Source organism: Xyrauchen texanus, chromosome 49 (assembly GCF_025860055.1).
Source record: "Xyrauchen texanus isolate HMW12.3.18 chromosome 49, RBS_HiC_50CHRs, whole genome shotgun sequence".
NCBI lineage: Eukaryota > Metazoa > Chordata > Actinopteri > Cypriniformes > Catostomidae > Xyrauchen > Xyrauchen texanus.
This window is the reverse complement of record NC_068324.1, coordinates 17,117,613-17,139,430: the sequence shown is the minus strand read 5'-3', so window position 1 is coordinate 17,139,430 and position 21,818 is coordinate 17,117,613. Positions and strand designations below refer to the sequence as shown.

The 21,818-nt window shown below is 38.6% G+C and overlaps 1 protein-coding gene and 1 long non-coding RNA gene across 4 annotated transcripts in view; one reads left to right on the top strand and one right to left on the bottom strand.

Moving 5' to 3' along the window:
* The first annotated feature begins 969 nt into the window (after positions 1-969).
* Positions 970-5,206, top strand: LOC127640203 (uncharacterized). Its single transcript, XR_007970077.1, has 3 exons — positions 970-1,169; positions 2,490-2,570; positions 4,602-5,206. It is a non-coding gene; the product is annotated as an uncharacterized LOC127640203 (long non-coding RNA).
* Positions 5,207-5,328: 122 nt separating this feature from the next.
* The window catches only part of LOC127640189 (transmembrane protein 266-like), an 80,159-nt gene continuing 63,669 nt past the window's right edge, over positions 5,329-21,818 (bottom strand). For all 3 annotated transcript variants that reach the window (XM_052122621.1, XM_052122622.1, XM_052122623.1), the window contains 4 exons: positions 21,007-21,122; positions 17,957-18,149; positions 9,402-9,464; positions 5,329-8,499 (listed from right to left, as the gene is read on the bottom strand). In XM_052122621.1, the coding sequence (XP_051978581.1) occupies positions 7,862-8,499; positions 9,402-9,464; positions 17,957-18,149; positions 21,007-21,122 (1,010 nt within the window). In that variant the 3' untranslated portion in view covers positions 5,329-7,861. The remainder of the gene's footprint in view (positions 8,500-9,401; positions 9,465-17,956; positions 18,150-21,006; positions 21,123-21,818) is intronic.

Genomic DNA, 21,818 nt, shown 5'->3' with positions numbered 1-21,818 from the left:
TTTTAATATTTATTAACTATTAAAAAGTAAATGGGGTCAATTTTCAATTTCATGATTTTCTATTTAGCTGTTGAGCAGGACTTAATTCTTGAGGATTTTAATGAAATTGAAATATATTGGATAATTGAAACAAATGAGGCTATGATATTATTAGTAAAAAAATATTTTTCTGGCTTTACGGCCATGGTCATGACAGCAGTGGAGTCTTTCAGAGGTGAGGAAAAGTTATGATTTGCTAAAACAAATTATACCAAAAAAGAGAATACATGATATTTTTTAAATAATTATATTTTTTTGTGAAAAGGAAATTGATAAAAAGTAGTGGTTTAATTTGTAAAAATATTAAATAGGGTACATTTTGACATGTTGTCTCAGTATAATCAAGTATGGTTTGGCTTGTTTACACACAGCATCTACGCATATTGAGAAACAGTATTTGTGAGCCTCTGTCCCTTCTGCCCATCTGAAACACCAGCTCTGCCCTCCTTCCTCTCCCTCTGGCTTTTAGAGCTCCGGCCGCCCGCCCGCATGTTCACAAATTGAAGTAGAGACCCCCGGGAGACTGCCGCAGTCACATTAAACTGCACTGAAATATTCATGGAGCAGTGCATTAAGCTGAGAGCCACTGATGTACCACTCCCTCGGGTGAAGGGTGGGGATGAGGGGGGAAGGACGAAGGGCTGCTCCCGGCCACATCCCCCAAGAGCACCTCTTGAGTAATTGCTAAGATGCTGTGCCCTGGGCTCTGGGATGGGAGGTCAGCAGAATGGTTTCATGCCAGTTCTGAGATGCTGAATGGTTTGAGCTCACTGGCTCTGATTTACAACTTTAAACGCCCTTAATTTTGCAGCATTATGTGTCCATTTTTTTTGTGTGTTAAATCTTTGGAGTTTGTTGGTATAATACAAAAATAGGTTCTGCTATTTAAATCTGAAGAACCTTTTTTCCCTGAAGCCCTCACTTTGCAGGCAGCATTACATTTTGAAAGTTAGAGAGTACTATCATTCAATACATCAACAAAAAATTTACAGAGAATAAGGAAATGTTGTTTTCTCTAAGTCTTAAAACCATCATTTAAAATATTTATTTTTAAAACCCTGCAGGAGCTGTACATTGCTGTTGGCATCTCTGGAGCTATCCAACATCTCGCTGGAATGAAAGATAGCAAGGTACAGTTGGTAACCGATGTCAAAATGCACACAGACATCGTAAAACACTTTCTCTGATAATAACCTCAATTACAGGAAATCCCACCAATGCCTATTGGTATCTCCTGGAGTTTCCAGAATGTGCCAAGATAACGCACTCAAGTGTGACGTGTATTGGAATGGAGTGTTTTAAAAGCAATCTGGGGTAGCTTTTTACCTGCATCCATAAATTAAATGTGTTATCTGTTCCGCATCTTTGCAATACAGCTCCTTATGGTACTGTTTTACGATCTGCCAGACCACTCTGTATCCAAGACGTCTTTGCCCTGAATCTTTCTCCACTGAAATTTGGTGGAGGGTCAATGATGATGTTATTTGATGATATTATGACATGATGCCATCTATTTTTTGAAGTGCACCAGTCCCTCCATCAGCAAAGCACCCCCACGACACAATGCTGCCACCCTCATGCTTCACTGTTGGGATGGTGTTCTTCGGCATGCAAGCCTCTCCCTTTTTCCTCCAAACATAACGATGGTCATTAAGACCAAACAGTTACATTTTTGTTTCATCAGACGAGAGGACATTCCTCCAAACCGTAGTCTGGCTTTTTATAGCTGTTTTGAAGCAGTGGCATCTTCCTTGCTGAGCAGTCTTTCAGGTTATGTCGATATAGGACTTTTTTTTTGCTGTAGATATAGATCCTTGTCAACCTGTTCCCTCCAGCATCTTCACAAGGTCTTTTGCTGTTGTTCTGGGATTGATTTGCACGTTTCGCACCAAACTACATTAATTTCTAAGAGACAAAATGCATCTCCTTCCTGAGCGGTATGATGGCTGCGTGGTCCCATAGTGTTTATACTTGCGTACTATTGTTTGTACAGATGAACGTGGTACCTTCAGGCATTTGGAAATTGCTCCCAAGGATGAACCAGACTTGTGGAGGTCCACAATTTGTTTAGCTGATTTCTTTTGATTTTCCATTGATGTCAACAGGCACTGATTTTGAATGTAGGATTTAAAGTACATCCACAAGTACACCTCCAATTGAATCCATTTAGTGTATCAGAAGCTAACTGGCTTAATACCTAAAGGCTTGACATAATTTTCTGGAATTTTTCAAGCTGCTTAAAGCACAATTGTGATTTAAAAGGTCAACAGTTTTTGGAAAAATTGCGTGTCTTGCACAAAGCAGGTGTTCTAAACAACTTGCTAAAACTCTGGTTTGCTAATATGAAATCTGTGGAGTGGTTAAAAAATTTGTTTTAATGACTTCAACTGTAGATGCTTTGCGATAAAGAGTATTTCACTGTGGTAACCAATAAATTTTTTGGTTTACAGACCATTGTGGCCATCAACAAGGACCCAGAAGCTCCCATTTTCCAGGTGGCTGACTATGGCCTAGTGGCAGATCTGTTCAAGGTAAAGGCTAATTTACACTTCCTGGGTGAACAGGCTTCTTTTAGTTTACCAAAAATACAACTACCATTAGTTATCCAATTGTGGTCTACAGATTACAAAGTTGAAAAGGCAGATAAACGATTAATCGGCAGATAGTTTCGTTTTATATAATGATAAAATATTTTCTTATTCTTTCCTTACAATGTTGGGCACAGACTTTGAGGCTACAAGACTCAAAATTAAGATTTAGTGCTTGCTCCATGACTACAAACAAGCTTCGATTATTGGGCAAATTTGAGCTGTGGTGCTTATACGGACGAGTTCTAATCCAGTTTACCCTTTTCCACCGAAATGGTGCTGATGCTGTAAACGGCTCACATGATCGGCAATCACAATACAATAAATATCTGTTACTCCTGTGCCACGATTCAATATACCTCGATACATCACGATATCGTAATTGGATTGTAATTGAAACCGTGTTAAAGACACCTGTCCCAAAACCACCCTTCGTTCAGTGCAAACTCATGGAAAAGGGCCTGATTGGAGGTCAGTGGAAATGGATTAATTAATTTCCAATCCGATCCAAAATGTTATTATAAAAAATGTATTGTTTCTCCGAACGCTGAAGAAAAACAGCACATGTATACATTAATACGTTTTCATTTGAAAACTCATGAATTTTGCTACATGCTGTCATCCAAAATAAATTGCCGCTTCCCTCCACCACAAAGTGTTTCGAAAATGCTCCCCATGACTGAAAACTTTGGAGAAAGATGATGTTAAGAAGTTTTTCAAATGAAAACAGATTAGTGTGGATGCGGATGCAATGTATACCTTTGCCGTTTGAAGCTCCAACTAAGGTTTAAGTATAAGTAACAAGAAAGATACAATCTACTTCCTCTAAAACATGGATCTCGTTAACATGATCAGGTCACCAGAGATGTTTTAATCTGGTGCTTCGGCCAATCAGTGGCAGCGGTCATGTATATATTATTAATAGTATTGTAAATTTCGATCCAATGACCTGGTGTAATTTTATTTTTCAATGTTTCTAAACCAATTTACCACCAAAACTGACAAAGCCAAAGCAAAAGTTGAAAAGAAGTTCAACGCCAAAGAAAGCAGTTCCATATTTCCCTGTTAAATTTTGCAGGAAGCATTATTCCACCTAATGGAAAGAGTGCATCTTTTGAATTATTGAGTCGCTGAATTAATCAGTGGCGAGTCGTGGCTCGAACCAGAGCCCTGTTGTTAAAACCAGGAGCCGTATACACAACTTCCCTCCTTTGATCTCAGAAAAGTAATTGCTAGTCAGCACAAGTGTGCCGGTGTAGTTTTTCACCTTTATTTTCTATGTCCTCTCACTAGAGCTTTACACGGCCCACTGCGTGCTGTAGTTTCAAGGTAGCACACCCAGTCGCTGTGCCAGAGGGCTGTCACACACAAACGCACCATGTCCATCTGTTTACCTGGTGTAATGCTAGTATTGTTTATTTCCCTGTGTTTGCCCTGTAGTTCATGTTTTATTCAGGCGGTGCTTGCCATACACAGGTGTGCAGGTAAACTGTGTAAAAGTGATTGTCGGTGATGGGCAACACGAGCGATCAGTGGCAGGCCTCAGATCAGTTTACATGTGATAACTCCTCAGGTAACTGATTAAAATGGATGGGCTTTCTCCTACTTCCTTAGATTGAAAATTGATCCGGGGACATATTGGGGTGATGATATAGTTTTTCAGCCTGCTAGGGAATACTGGATCACCTCGGTTCTATGACGAGAACTTTAACATATAGGAAACGTTCACATTGTTCTCAAATGACAACCACTGTGGTGTGTTGTACTGCATAGAATACACTTTAGAGTGCTAACCAAGGATGTCTGTAATACCTAGAGAATGGTATCCATTAGCATTACCATTAATCTCAATGGTAGTTGCTTGGCTGGAAAGTACCAGTAGGTTGAAGTTTGTTGAAAAGCATCTGCTGAAAAAGTTACTATCAATACTTCACTGATGATAATTAATTCTTTTGTTTCTGCATCCACATCTAGGTTGTACCAGAGTTAACCGAAGCTCTGAAAAAGTAAGAATCCTAAATAAAGACTGTACCTACCTGGAAATCTGCAGGAGAACTTCACTGGGAACTTCTTGACATCTGCCTTAAGTTCAGAGCGCTATACTGACGATCACCTCTCTTGAAGATTACGCTTTCACGTACTACCAACCTCTGATTTAGGCAGCATACCCTTTTTTAATAAAAGCATTGAAGAACTCTGTGACATCTGGGGTTGAAATAGTTGCATGTTGGTTTCTTAACATTTCAATGTTATATCAAATGTTGTTAACTCTATTTGTCAGTCTCTTCCTCGAAATATGAATGTACTGGAAGTGTTAATGACAGTTTGAACTATTTTGTTCCATATTCAATGAATTCCATCTTAAGTCTATAAAGAGCAAACACTTTGCATGTTGAGCACAGACCTCATTGGTGTGGTTCTCATTTAAGTAGCAGTTATAAATGGCTGTCCTATGGACTAAATATTCTGTTTGTGGGTAGATGTCATGTGTCAAGAAAGAGATGCTTAAAATCTTGGCCGATATAAAGTTCCATTCATTTGAATAACTGTGTGCAAAGTATTAAAAAAAACAAAGTATTCCAAACATAACGATGTCTGAATCCTTTTTACTGCACTAAATCTGGCAAGAAATGAAGCTGGATGTATGTACTGTATATACCAACTTTGAATTGCTTGATAGTCTCTTATGTTTATAAAATCTCTTTAATAACACAGGATTAGTTCACCTCAGTCGGACAGCAGATCTTTTCAAAGGCTCATGCTATTGGGATGGGGGAGGGGGGTTTGGTTTACAGTTATGACAACATTCTAACCATAATTTCTCATAAAAAAATCTAATGCTGTATACCTGAAATGTTCACCTAGCATATGCTTTCTGTGTTTTAAAAATACTTGTAGCACTTCTTTTTTTCTCGCATAGAATTTGAATACAAACATCAGCATCATAATGTAAGAAAGGCAAAGGTTAGAAATTTGGCTGAATCACACAGCTTGACACGTTTGAACACGAATCAAATGTAACCCTGCAGCATTTGGAGAGGGAGGGAGGACTGTACATGGTGTGTGAGTTTCATACAAATCGGGGGGAAACAAACACCCTCCTGTACCACCCTGAATGAGAACACATGACATGTTTGCCAGCCACAATCCAGTATTGGTGTCTTTGCTGGTTTCATAAGATCATCCAACAGACACATTGAAATTCCTAAAGAATCTTCCAATGATCGCTCCCCAAGTTCCTCTCCCTGACTCCTTGGAGGGTTGTGCAATTTTGGCAGGAGTGACAGTTCAAATGCTATTGCAGAGTTGGAGAAAGAGGGATAGAGAAAAAGATAGAAATAAATGTTTATCTGGAATGAGGAAGTCCTTGGAGGTTGCATGAGGCTGGAAGCTCAGGGCGTTTTCCTCATGACTCTTCCTGAGCCTCTTTCTGAGAGCATGAAACCTGTGGAGTGAGTGTCAATAGTCCTGTCTGACACAGAAAGAGAGAGAGAGAGAGAGAGACAGAATGGCTGTGTCTGAAACCGAAGGCAGCTGCCTTGTTGCCCAGTTAGTCAATGACTTCACAGGCAGCATTTCTGTATGCAGGTAACTCCTAAGAAAAAAATAATCTGTTTTAGACAGGCTTCCAAGGCATATCTGTTGATCTATTTAGAGATAACCAAGCAAATATTTAATGCCTACTTATGGAAACTTGCCAAATTTCTGCCACACGAATATGGGACACTTGAGCATTCTGATCATTTAAATACTCGACAGCACTGTCCAAACGGTATGGGACACAATATTTTCAATATTTGAGCATTTTAAGTGCTAAAATAACGAACAGCACTGTCCATCAGAGGGAGATGGGTGCCCCTTGAGCATTTTGCCACTGAAATATGGGACAAGAGGTGGGATGTTGTAATTTTGGCCAAAATACAAGACTTCCCATCCAATTCGGGACAGTTGGAAACCCTACTTCCAATAGAATTAATACATATTGTGATTACTTAAACATTATTATAAAATAGAAAATAGTAGTAAGTATGAGTATGTGAGTCCAAACTGCCAACTGCTCTGTCTGACTCCATTTGTATTATTTTAACCAACAAAACTGCATGAACACGTGTGATATCATAGGCTCCTCAGGATACATCTAGACTGCCTTCAAAATTTGACTAGATGAAGGTATCTTAAGTCTGGTTCACAGTGTTCCAACATGTTAAACATTCTACAATTGGCTGTTGCATTTAAAATGTAACATAACTGTCTTTGTAACACTGCCCCAATAAACTCCAACAGGGTAAAGCACTGATCCAACAACCATTGGCTTCATTGAGGCAGTGTAAACCATGTATAGTGGCCATGTATAGTCGACAGAATGTTGAACAGTGAACTGTGCCTTGATGCCTTCCTACTTCTGGATACTCCTTAAAGACTAAAGTTTGCACCTACTTCCTGAAAACGCAACTGTTTCACGATTCATAATGGAACAACGTTTTCATTTTCTGGTCTCCAGTGTTTTCACTCGCATTGGCACATGTTTTTAGTGGATAATGTGATGTTTAGCCTATTAAAATGGTAAAACTCATCCACAGTGCCAAAACTTTACAGAGTTGCTATGGCCGTCTATTGACAGTGCCTCATCTGAGGGGGTAGATGACGAAGTAATGGCCTGAGGTTAGCTACGATGATAACATTAGCTACTTCGAGTTATGATAGTCAACATCTGCACATGTTAAACCTGAACACATTTTCCTGCATTTATCACTTAATGTTGTTTTTGTTCTCCATCTAGATCGCTTGATTCTTATGGAGAACGGAACCAGAACAGTCCAGCAGCATTCAGAATCAAAATGGTGCCAACCACCATTTTTCATGTTTCGCAACGTCTCATGCACAATTGAGCGCTTAAACATTTCAAAGTATACTCGTTCGCCAAATGCACACTATGACTACTTTGTGATACTTTTTATTATAGTCCATATAACTCCAGGCACATGTGCAGACAACACGCACAAACGTGTACAGGTACGAGAGGCTACAAAAACTGGGCTGCACGTGGACAGTCCGAACGGACTGAGCGGATGAAGAAAGTTGCATCATACGGAATACCAAACTATACTTTAGCCTAACGTGGGCACCATGTGTCAGGTTTCGGACACAGCCAATGAGTAAGCGATTCAGAGAAAAAGGCCAAGAGAGAGGCTGCTTCAGCTGGTGTTGGTGGTCACGGTCCTTCACTCTATGCTCTATGTGTCTGGTATATGGCTTAGTGGTGCATCCGCTGGCTCCATTAACCTGTACTTCTCATCCAGCAATGGCTCAGCCCCCTGCAGGTGAATTAGTGGCTTGGTCTGGAATACTCCCAGACGCTCCTGGTTCCTCTTGTTGTATGTGTTCACCCTGTGCTCTACTTCTGGGCTGGCCTTCACTGACCTCTCCGATTTAAGGTTCACCGGGCCTACCCTGCCTTTATGGGTAAGGCAGGAGTCCTCAGACAAGGAAGACAGCAGCTCTTTGACCACTGAACTGGGGTCGTGGATACCCGATTGCATCCCCAGGGCCAAAGGGCTGCAGTATGGAGGAGGGCAGCAGCGTTGGCCGCTGTAGTCGGAGGTGGAGGCTTCGCGTACGGTGGAGCTGCAGTCAGTTGTGGAGCCCAGCGTATGGCTGCTGATACTATGCTGCCGTGCTGTGAAGCTACAGCTGGACCGGGACATGGTCGTGCTGGACGCTTCGCTTACAGAGCTTCCCGTGCGTTCTTGGCCACTGCCTAGTGCATCAGCACTGACGAGTGAAGGGGGCAGCTGGTTGGGGTTGGTGGGAAGGTGGATGTCGATGGATGCTGTGGTAATGATGCGCGCACCAGGGTCGGGCACTCCGATGTCTGGATGCATAATGATAAAAAAAGATCATGTTACTTAGTAGATAAGACCCATTCTAAACATTAACTTTTGGATAGTGGTTGACCAATATACTGTATTGTCCAGATTAGGGTCACAGTCACCATAGATAGACATTGAGGGGAACAGCTTACAATTGTAGGCCAAACTAATATCAGCCGATATTTTGCCTTTCGAGATTATCGTCATTGGCCAATAACCATCCTCTGAAGTTGAACCTCCCCCTTTTGTCAGGTCGAGAAACTACCAACCTCGTCAACAGATAATGAGTTAGAGTCCTGAATGTACATTTTCTCTTTTCAAATATATTGAGTGAATTTTTATTTCACATCAGCAATTTTGTGCATGTCTCAATTGTACTTATACATATTTGCACACAATATGTACTGATATGTATAATATCATACATAATGTACATTTTAACATTAAATTAATAGTCACCCTACTCTCTAGAAATTGCATCAGCATCGGCATTAGCAAAATCTATTAATTTAGAAGGATGCATTCAATGCAGGCATGCAATTATATGCAGTGTATCCAAGGGATGCACATCATGCCGATGGAAATGCAAAAATTAAATGTAGAGCTGCTTTTCTTTATTATTTGGTTCAAGTTGTCAATTTCAAAAAGTTTTTTTTTTATTAAAATGTTAGTTCTCCAATTAAATAAATTAATATGTGGCACAATAACATTTTTGTCTACAAAACAAATTTCAAACATTTAAGTGTACACCCTCAGATCAAAAGATTTTTAAGATCATGAGAAACATTTCAGACAAGTGTTTCAAAACTTTTGACTGGTAGTGTGCACACGCACTACTGGATATATGTACAGTATAAATATATATAATATGTAAATAATATAATAATAAAAAACAGTGTCTTACCGCTACTTGGCTCACTGTAATACTGGCTGATGTAGTTGTTCATATCATCCTGAATGACACACTCTGGAACAAAACAAACATACGTCTTTATAAAACAAGGAGTGGCCATGTGATTTTATGACCTAGTTCAAATCCAGGCAAACCCAAATCATTTTAATATCTTTTCAATAAAAATGTATTTTGCTGAGAAACTTACATCTCAGCAATAGACAGATTTCAGCAGCTATATCTTAAATACATGTATGAAGTGGAATATAGTACTTAATTCTGAATTGCAGCATTCTGCGATCAAAAGTATTTATATAATGACTGCTAAATTGTATAATTGACCATTGTTCCAGGCGACTGATTTCCTAGTTAGCTGTACTACTTTCGTGTCTTTTGTACCCCTTCATAGACTCTGTCTTCTCACATTATACAGTAAATTTAAACTCAAATCAATTAGTTGCTTCCCATCAAAGTCCTGATTATTTGGTCTGTGTTAATTTTGTGATATTGACCAGCTCTCTACATATGCATCTGTGTTTCTTTGAGTGAGCTGCTGGTAGCCTTCAATTGATTGGCTAATCCAATGTCATGTTCAGCTTTTGAAAAAAAAAATATATACAATAATGAATAGGTTCTCTGTTCTTTTTATAATAGGGATTAGGGACACAAGTATTAGGGAATTGATATAACTCAATATCAGTGTAGCATAACACACTTTAGCATAAGCACTACTATTCTGATTATACAGTATTCTGATAATGATCATTTTCTACAGTAGGAGCCTCCTTATCCGCTTGTCTGCTTCTTTGCCCCCCTGAACCAAATAAAAAGCACTGTTTAGACTGTTCTGGTCTGGAGCTGCAGAGTCGGTCATTGTTGCGGTAGAAGGTCTTATGATCTGCCTGGCAGAGCGCAGAGTCGACTGCACTCGAGTGCCATCCGCACACCTCTGGAGACGAGACCCTGCTCACGGCGCCTTTTTTAATTCATTTCTACTGTTTGAAATATTCATCAAACTCAGTCTCTGGAGGAGACGGCCAGCTGACTAAAACACCAACAAGACAATCACTGCCCAATAAATAACACATGAGTATGAACGCGACCACACACACACACACACACACACACACACACACACACACACACACACACACACACACACACACACACACACACACACAAACACACACAAACACACACAAACACACACACACACACACACACACAAACACACAAACACACAAACACACACACACTTTTCTTTAGGAGAGACAGTGAGTACAAGACATTATGTTTCAGAGCCTTTCAAAATTTGACCATGGTAATTATAGTTTTTCCCAAAATAAAATAGTTTGCTAAGGCAAAGATTACTACTGCTATTGCTCATACTTAGGTTTTGGGAAAAAAAATTATAACCCTAAGAATTAAACTTTGGTATAACACATCCTGCACTGTTTATGCTATAAACATGATTGATACCTCAGAACACCATTGAAACCACCTTACAATGCCATAGCAACCACCCAGAACACCCTAGTAACCACCGAGAACAGCCTAGAAACCACCTAGCAATCACCCAGAACACCCTAGTAACCACCAAGAACAGCCTAGCAACCATCTAGCATTCCCCTAGCAATCACCCAGAACACCCTAGAAAGTAGAAGCCACCCAGAACACAGTATAAACTATATAACAATGCCCTAGCAACCACCCAGAACAGCAAAGAAACCACCAAGTAACGTCCTAGCAACCACCCAGAACACCCCTAACAAATCCCTAGAATCCACCTACAAATGCTCAAGCAACCACCTAAAACACCCTTGAAATTACATAGAAATCCCCTAGCAAACACAGAGAACACTCTAGAAACTACCAAGTATCTGAAGAAAGTGTAAAAATGTAGTTACTACAGTTGTGATGGTACAGTAAAACAAATTTCCAACAGAGCTGTGGCTTTGTGGTTAGCACACATGCTTGGACACATTGAGCTGCAGAACTCATATAGGTAGCTTTTCCTGTACTCACTCTAGTATATTAAACTAGTAAAGACCAAAACTCTCTGTATTGTAGGCCAACATTAAGTATACTGTAAATAAACCATAATTTTCTTTAAGCCATCTTCAAATTGGCACCAAAGCTGCATCTGAAGTGGTATATATACCAAGAAAAGATGTATTTACACAAAGAGTTTAATGCTGTCAGATACAGGGACATGGGTAGCTCAGCAAGTAAAGACGCTGACTACCACCCCTGGAGTCGCATCTTCGAATCCAGAGCGTGCCGAGTGACTCCAGTCAGGCTTCCTAAGCAATCAATTGGCTAGGGTGGGTAGAGTCACATGGGGTAACCTCCTCGTGGTCGCTATAATGTGGTTCTTGCTCTCGGTGGGGTGTGTGGCGAGTTGTGCATCGATGCCGTGGAGAATAGCGTGGGCCTCCACACACGCTACATCTCTGCGGTAACACGCTCAACAAGCCACGTGATAAGATGTGTGGATTGATGGTCTCCGATGCGGAGGCAACTGAGATTCGTCCTCCACCACCTGGATTGAGACGAGTCACTATGCCGCCACAAAAATGCTGCTCAGAGGTGGCTTAAATGCTTTTAAATAGCAATTACAATGACATAAAAAAGGCTGAGATTAATGTTTTAAATATACTGTAATATTTTATGACGAGAAATATGAAATGAAAAATGAAATTACATTAACAAATTCTGAAATAAATGAAATGCTTTATAATGCCAACAACACATTTTGAGGCTGCTCTGATGCTACATTTCTACATTTACTACAGCACTGTCAGACTGGAATACTTCTTTCCTCATATCCTGATGGGTTTCCTTGTTCTTATGGTGCACAATTTTACGCTGTCAAAACCTAATCACTATGAACTTTATTTATTTTCGGTGTCTCCATCCAGTATTTCAGGAATCCAGTTCCTGAAACTAAGCAGACATTGAGAGCGATGATTCAAAATGATCATGTCGTGCAGTATCTCTTTGTGGTCACTCAGCTCAATAAATTCTCCAAGATAAAAGAGACTTCACTCTTGGTGAACCACAGCTTCAAATAGCAGGACGACTTTAAATACGTATGAGATCACTAAGCAGCCCTTGTAGTTTTTGCATCTTTGTAGCTAATAGGGCTAATAGCTAGATCAGCTAAGAAAATAAGTCATATGGGTTTGGAATGACATGAGGATGAGTATATAATGACAATGTTTTTGTTTAAACTATTATTTTAAACACATCTAACTCCCTTCTTATAAGTGTCTATGTGGTGCCAAATATAAAATATAGCCGCTAAGATACGTGCCCTCAGGCAACCGTCACTCTGGGTCTCTTCTCTTCATCTCTGAGGTCTCCAGTGGTCGGCTTGCGCTTTGACAGCTCTTACTGTCCTCGCGCCATTCAGAGGAAAAAGCCACAGGCTCGCTCCTGGTGCCCATATTTCCCGCAATCCTCTGGGGGCTGAAGTGTGGCTTGCACGAAGACCATTGTGGGTTTTTCCAGGTTAAATGAACAGATGTTTGTGCCATAGTTGAGTAGTCTTTCTGGAGGAACAAAACCCAATGCACAGAGCAGCCTGTGTGTTTGCGCGTGTGTGTTTTACAGCTGTACTCCAGCCAAACAGATCCCAATGTGACCTGGCATTATGCGGGGACCATTACTGCAGTCTGTTATAATGGGATATCATGCAATCTGTCCTATCACAGTAAATACTGAAGGGATGTTATTGTCGGTGTTCAAAGGCTTGGCTGATTTTATGCTCGGTTTATGGAGGAGTTCAGGAACCGGTACTGCTAAACTGCTAAGTATTATATGAAAACTTGGTGCATGGCGGCATACCTGATAAAATCAAGTGATTTATTGGTTTTATAAAATAGAGGCCATCCCAGATGTATATGACTTACTTTCTTCTGCTGAACACAAAGATTTTAGAAGAACATCTCAGCTATGTAGGTCTATACCTAACTATGTTAATTTCTACAGAGAAATGGCACATAAATGAACGGTTTCATTCAGGATTTAGGCCCCATCACAGTACAGAGACTGCACTTATCAGTTACAAATGACTTGCTCCTATCATCTGATCGTGGCTTCATTTGTCTTCTAGTGCTTTTAAGGCTTTAGTGCTGCCTTCGACACCATAGATCACGACATTCTCTTGAATAGGCTTGAGAATGATTATGTTCCCATTTATGGACTAGCATTAGCATGGTTTAGGTCCTATTTAACAGACCACTACCACTTTGTATGTGTAAACAAGGGATTGTCAAATCAAACAAAAGTATGGAGTGCCACAGGGTGATCCCTAAACTATGGAATAGTCTCCCTAACACTGTTCAGGACACAGACACACCGTTTAAGTTTAGACTTTTCTCCTTGTATACTGTATATTTCCTTGGGAGATATTATCAGTTATCATGGAATAAGTTTCCACTGTAATATAGATGATACCCAAACTTTATATTTCTTCTAAACCCGGCGAAATGTCACAAGTCTCCAAATTAGCAGAGTGTATCAATGAAAGCAAAGATTGGATGGCCAGAAATTTCCTTCTCAATTCCGACAAAACAGAGGGACTAATTATTGGACAAAAAACCTCTAAAAATAAGCTGCTAAAATGTCGTTTGTCTCTCGATGGATGTAATGTTACGTCATCTTCTACAGCGAAGAAATTAGGTGTTATATTTGATCCTTTGATCCTATATTTTGATGTTAGATTTCTGTCCTTTGAAAACAGCATTCTTCCACCTCAGAAATATTGCCAAATTACGACACATGCTCTCTGTTGCTGATGCTGAAAACCTTATTCATGTGTTCATGATCTCAAGGCCTGATTATTGTAATGCATGACTGGGAGGATGTACTGAAAGTTCAATAAATAATCTTCTATTGGTTCAAAATGCAGCTGCCAGAGTGCTTAATAGAACCAAGAAATATGATAATATTAGCCCCATTTTATCGTCGTTACATTAGCTACCTGTTAAATTTCATTTTAAAATTCTGTTAACTAGATACAAAGCTTTGAATGGTCTAGCGCCACAGTGCTTAAGTGACCTGCCCATCATATATTCAATCACATTCATTACGATCAGACACGGCGTCAGCCGATTTTGCCGGGGCTTCAGCCCCGAATATTTTGAGTGTAGCCCCGAATGCATTTTGAAAAGTTGACTGACAAATATGAAACCGGACAATAGCCTATGTAAACCCCCGAAATCATAAGTTGCCTTATTTCATTGTGCTTTGGCTTTGCACATACTGCATACAGCCTGTAAAAATAGACATAGGCATAATCTAGCCTATAGAATAAGTTTCTTTGCTGTCGTTAGCCTATGGGCGACTCTGTTTCTTCCTCTCTGTTGAATATGTAGCAGGTAGGGGAGGAGCTAGCACAGTCGTTGACATCGACTAACGTTACTTAGTGGCGAGTTAACAGCAGTTAGCAGGAAAGACAGGAAAGCAAATGAGGCTTTGGGGATTTTTCCGAAAGAAGTCAGTGGGTAAGAATTCACATTTTGTTTGGTCCTTAAAGTCTGAAGATCATCATCATCTGGCTGGCTTTCACCAGCAGTAGGCTAGTTATTACCATAGGCTACGTCAGCACTTGGACCAGCATGCTTATCGTATTTGAAGATAAACAACGGCTACACATTTCGAAATAAGTGTGCCTATTTCTAGAAAAGTGTAGGCTACATAACCTTGCTATTGTTCTTGCTGTAGGTAGCCAGAAACACTAGTTTTATCCCACTGCACTGAATACTTTCCTTGTTTATCAGGTGTTGTTTTCTCTAATGATAACCAATAAGCATTAACATAAAATGTATGTGTGACTTGTTTTGTGACATTAGTTTTTCAGTAAATATACACTTTGATTTGATTAAATGGTTTTGTAGAGTATAGCAAAGATGAGCAACAGACTGAGGAGCAGCAGCAGCAGCTGTGCCAGAATCAGGCATGGAAACTGGTAACAATTAATAAGTCACTTTACTTTAGAGAAAGTTAAAAGTGAAACATTGTTTATCCCAATGCACCTAATGATCCTAATGAAAGGATTTTGACAGATGAACATTGAGAATTATATACAGTTCGATGCCATGGTGTGTCAATGAACTTAGTCAAAATGATGTATAAGATCCTAAGTTAAAGCAATACATGAATGACTTTAGTCTATTTATGTCAAAAAATATAAATCATTTATTGTAAATATTTTTTTACCTCACTTTACTCACTATAATATAACTCTTTTGTGATGTGGTAATGTACATGAAAATTCAAGAATCATGATAGATCTTAGGGCAATCCCACTGATCTGCTCTTCCCAATACATTTTCTTCAATGGTACTGGTCTACAATTTGAAATATGTAGCACTTGATGAATTAGTGAAGCTGATTTGCAATAAGTTTTGTGCTGTATCTGTTCTTTTGCATCACAGATGATTCAGTGAGGAGAGAGGATGAGTTAGTCGAGGATAGTACTAGAGAGAGAGAGACAACAGCAAGTGATGAGAGAGACTAAATTAATTGATGAGAGAGACAACAGCAAGTGATGAGAGAGTGAAATATAACAAGTAATGAGAAGGACACCAAATAGACAGCAAGAGGTGAGTAGTGTGTGTGTGTGTGTGTGTGTGTGTGTGTGTGTGTGTGTGACTGTGTGTACATAATGTTAAACTAATGTTAACATTAAACACCTTGTGTCTCTCTGGTAGCTTTCTGGTGGAAGGAGAGAGAAAAAGACAGCAACACTTGATGAGAAGGGAGAGCGACAGGAGCAGGTGAAAAGAGATTGACTGAACTCTCTAGGACAGTTGTTTTGTTGACTTAAAATGTAATATACCAATACACACCAGTTCATATTATATTCTACTAAAGTCTCACACAATTAAGATGTACTTTGACTGAAAGTAAAGTGTTACTGTAAAAAAAAAAAAAAATCTTTGAATGATCCCTGTATTTGCATAAAATGTTCTGGGCTAAGCCCCGGATGTCCTTCAATGCTGGAAACGCCTCGGATTACGATCACAAAATTTTGGCCGGATAATAGTTCCTAGAATATCAAAATACACAAAAGGAGGTAGATCTTTTTCCTATTTGGCTCTTAAACTATGGAATGGTCTCCCGAACACTGTTCAGGACACAGACACACTCACTCAGTTTAAGTTTAGACTAAAGACACATCTATTTAGCCAGGCATACACATAATTTATCCATCAACTCACAATTAGGCTGCTTTAGTTAGGTCTGCCAGAACCAGAAACATTTCTATATGACATGCCAATCATATCTCTTCAGAAGACATGGATTTAAGCACTGGAGTCATATGGATTACTTTTATGCTTATTTTATGTGGATTTTGGAGCTTCAAAATGTTGGCGCTAATTGCACTGTATAGACCTACCGAGCTAAAATATTCTTCTAAAAACCTTCATTTGTGTTCTGCAAAAGAAAGAACGTCATAGACATCTGGGATGGCATGAGGGTGAGTAAATCATGAGAGAATTTTCATTTTTGGGTGAACTATCCCTTTAATGGCTTCGGATGTGGCTCATCAAATCAGAATTTAAAGCCATAAATATTTCTCACAGGTTGTGAAACTGTATTTTTATTTATTTTATGAATAAACAAGAAACAAAATCCCACACACTGATCTTGATTGCGAATAAACAATTTACCTGACAAAGGTCGCATGACTGAAACGTTGTATTAATTAAATTGTTCATTCGTAAGCAGCAGCAGTGTGCAGGATTTTGTTTTTTGTTTATTTACTTCAGTTATGTTTCATACACACCTGCTGATAATTTATCAGATGTGCAGTGTTTTGGTTTTTTTATGCTTTATTTTTATGAAAAATATAAATATATTTTACCCTGTGGAAATGGCAATATTTGGCTTTTTCTTTTCTTTTTTTTAGGTTTTCATATTTTCATAATTTTTTAATACTGTAAATATTTGTTCTGCCACATTTTATGTACAGTAAGACTATACATGGCATCACGTATGATTGCATCATGTCTGTTTGCATGCTACTGTATAATTGACATGAATATCTGTTGAAAATAACCACACAAACGTATGTACTTCATTCTGAAAAATCTCTTGATATATGGATTTTGTCCACACTCCAATTATATGCATTACTCAAACTGAGGCTTTGCGGTCCCTAATTCCAACTTGAGGTTAAAATGTTAACAGAACAACGTTTTTATCTGCAGCAATCTTCTCTTTGTGATACTGGGCATGTATTTCACTCTTATTAAAAGGACAGGCTAGGTGGTCATTCAAACTGAACATGCTCTTGCGTCAGCCAGTGCAAAAATAGTTTTTTATATAAACATGTGCTAGATCAATGTCTTTGAACGTTGCGCCATGTCTTGCTCTTTTCAGTGTCTTGCGTAGTAGAACCATGTTTTTAAAATGCCATGTCAAATTAAAGGAACTTCAACTTTAACGTGTATTGAGACATCTGCATTCATTTCTATTCATTGTGCAGCATTGAGTTTTTTTAACACAACAATGTGTTCAGTCTAAACGGCCCCTAAGAAGACAGGGCTGTGTACCTAGAGGAGGTCTGGGCTCTCTGGTATTGGCCCGGCACTCGTTGTCAGATCCAGTGGGCCCCAGACCGTCTATTTCTTGGAAGCTACTGCTCTGTTTCCCCCACACGTGATGGATCTGCATGGCAGCTTCCTGCTCAGCGGCCAGATCCAAATCCTGCTGCGCCAGGTGAGCCCTCAACTGCCTGATCTCAAACTGAGAGAAAGAGAAATAAAAATGTGAATAGTAAAAGACTGATCTATCTAGGTCCATTAACTACATTAACTACTATTAATTACCCCTAACTATAATTTTTTTGTGAGAAACAGAAATCATTGAATTAATAGAATTTAGTTTAGTTGTCCCAAAAACTATAGGCTATTTATGCACTTCATCAACTCTTAAATATTTATGAATTGTTAATGAATATTTATTGCATTGCATTTTATTGCATTAGACAACAAAATATTAAACCAAATGTTCAATATTTTTAAGATCGATAGCACAAGCACACTTCTCAAGCAAAACAATTCACAGAAATATGTAAGTTATGAAGAATACATGACTGAAGAATATGTGTACATGTGTATATAATTACATCTCTTCAGCTCATCAAATATATTTATCATTCACAGTACTACAAATCGTTATACATAATCTGTATCATAAATGCTTCGAATTAGATATATTTGCTATGTCATAACATCAACCAATAAGCTTTAATGAAAGTAAAAACACTCAACATAATCAAAGGCCTGTAGTGTACTCAGGACCAGTATGCTGTTATCGACAGGCCTCAGATATGTCCAGAAAAACCACGTTTGGACATTTTTGTCATTATCTCATCTGCCGTTTTTCCCCGAGAGAAGAAACAACAGAAACACATGTTTTGAAATGGCATGTTTCAGTGGTGTATTTGATTGCTGAATTTAAGCCAGTCAGAATGGATGGGATTTTGTCCTTTATCAGACTGGTGGGCCCAGGACTGATGGAGGGGTCATGTGACTGTTTTATATAATACACTATGTTAGATTTCAGTCTGAAACAGGAGCTTGCATCATTCAGCAAGACCCGATCAGAAATAAATGTGTTTAAAAATATGTGAGTTATTCTGGAAACAGTATTTTGTTTGTGTACGATTTATATACATTAATATCAGTTTAAAATATTAAAATGTCTTTTCCTATAGTTAGTTTGCAATAAAATGTCAATATATGAAACAGACTGATTTATTGAAAAATATTGTTCGGTAGGTGATTACATGGGCGCTAACTTCATGTGCAGTTGAAATTGAAGTCAGGATGGATTCTGTGTCAGAGTGCTGCCCTCTGCTGGTGAAATACACAATGCCACATGATAAGTAAGAAATTAGTACTGAGATTAAAACATAAAACAAGAGCGAATTATATAGTTAATAATTATATTAATAAGACATTATTCACGCAAGCGCCATTTTTAATGGTACAAACGGTATAAAGCTGTAAAAAGCTACTAGATCACATCTGAGTTCTTAGTTTACTGCATGTTCTTGAACAAATATTTTATCAATGTTTTGTCCATCGAATGATCCAAAAACACTTTAAACTGCAGTACAGCCCATTGAAGAGACTGTATGTTTATCCCTCACAGCCTCGTTGTCATTCCCATTAAAAATCAAAGATGGCGCCAACTCTTGAGATTAAGTCTTACACTACAAAATAATTTTCTTACTCAGTATTCACAAATAATAATAATAATAATAATAATAATAATTTTAAGATTTACGTATTTCAATTTCACATAAAAATCCATCAAACTGAATTGAGTAATCTTAAATAAAATAAAAGATGTTTTACATATTATATAGTTTTATTAATTACATTTTTTTAAACAGTACACAATTTCATTTGATGGAATTTTGTAATGAAATTGAAATGCATAAATCTTAAAAATAGGATAATTTGTTTTTGTCTTGTGTGTTTTTGTCCTGTAAAATGTCTAAACATCCTTAAAACAAAATGCATTTACTTCACAAGAAAAATTTGTGATTAGTGAATACAGTATCTTGAAATATATATATTTTTTTAGCATAAATCTAACATAACTTAGTGAGGTTCATGCTTAAAACAATCACTCTCTCTCTCTCTCTCTCTCTCTCTCTATATAGAGAGAGAGCGAGAGAGAGAGAGACAGAGAATGTGTGTGTGTGTGTAAAGCAGTTCAAGGGAAAGGAGGAGGAGAGAATCAGCTTGACAATATAAATAATAGTTTAATGAAAAACCTAAACCAAAAGACACAAACACACACATAGGACAGACAGCTGCCCGTAAACGCTCTCTCTCTCTGTCATACTACCGTCTGCAGTTGGCCTTTATCCCTTTCGGAGGCTTGATTAGCCTGATAAGGGGCCGGGTGTGTAAAATCATGACCCGGCCCCGCCCTCCGCCCTGTCACATTATATTTAAGCAATCTCACACGAGCAAGAGTGCAATATGGCCCTACATCAGCACCGATGTGATTCGGCCACAGGCACAAGTGCTGTAGGTAATCACAGCAGTGCTGATTTAGGGTCATATAGCACAATTGCGAGTGTGATATTTCTTATTTACATCAGTTCAATGAACAAGTACATTTGAAAAAATATGGAAAAACTGAGTACGGCCATAAAAACACATTTGTGCATGGAACTACTTTATTAAGCGACGGATCAGAATCTGCCTTGGCTGGTTGAAAACAAATGATGCGTCCAAGCCACCGTTAGTTAGTAATTCAAAAATGGCACTTTAGAAATAATATCATGGCTTGTTGTTTCTAAAAAGTTATTGGATAAACAAGGATGTAGTGTGTGTTTGTGTGTGTGTGTGTGTGTGTGTGTGTGTGTGTGTGTGTGTGAGAGAGAGAGAGAGAGAGAGAGAGAGAGAGAGAGAGCGAGAGAGAGACGGAGCGTGTGTGATCAACTGTTGCCACTCCTGCGTTTTGCATTCTTAGCAGCACCTGTCAATGTAAGTGTCATTGGCACACTATATGTATATTTCTGTGTCATTTTAGTAATATAAATGTATGAGAGGAGTGGAGAGGAGAACAGATCACTCACAGCTTGTTCCTGACAGATCTGTGTGAGTCTCTCCAGCTGTTCTTCTCTTACTGCTTTGGTTTTCTCATACTGCTGAATCTCCAGCTCCATCTCCACCTTCACCTGCAGCACATACGCTATAGAGAAAGCACAAAGTAAAGAAGAGTATAAGCTAATTAAAATACAGTGTGATCCAAAGTTTTAAAGAGGGGGGAATGACAAATAAATAAATAAATAAATAAATAAATAAATAACTTGGAGAATCATGTAGATACCATGTTACATGAATATGGCTTCATAATCATTTTTTACTGTGGTAAGATGCACCAAGATGCCATGGTATGACCATCTGATGACAAACATTGTACAATGTTACAGTCTTAGTCGTTTTTGAATGGGAATGCCTACATTACATACCCACATTTTTAATAATCCTATTGCTATAGTAAGTCAAGCACAACACACCTTCTGGACATTGAATCTGAAGTTATATAACCTTTGAAAATGTTATATGTATACTCACTGTCAGGATTAATTAATAATTCTATCGTACAAAAAATGGTGAAAACATGACTGTAGCTGGAGGCATGGTGCTCATACAAGTGATGCAAGTTTGAATATGGATCTTTTGCTCATCCCATTCTCCCTCAGTCTTTTACTGTAACTATAAAGTACCATTGTATCATCAACTGGTACCATAACAGTACCATGGTACTACCTTAGTACCTTTTTGAAAGGGTCCCATCATTTTCTGTTCTCTACTGTATATAGTGTCAATAAATAATGACAAAAAAGTAAAGAAATTAAAAAATAAAAAATGTATACAATTTGTT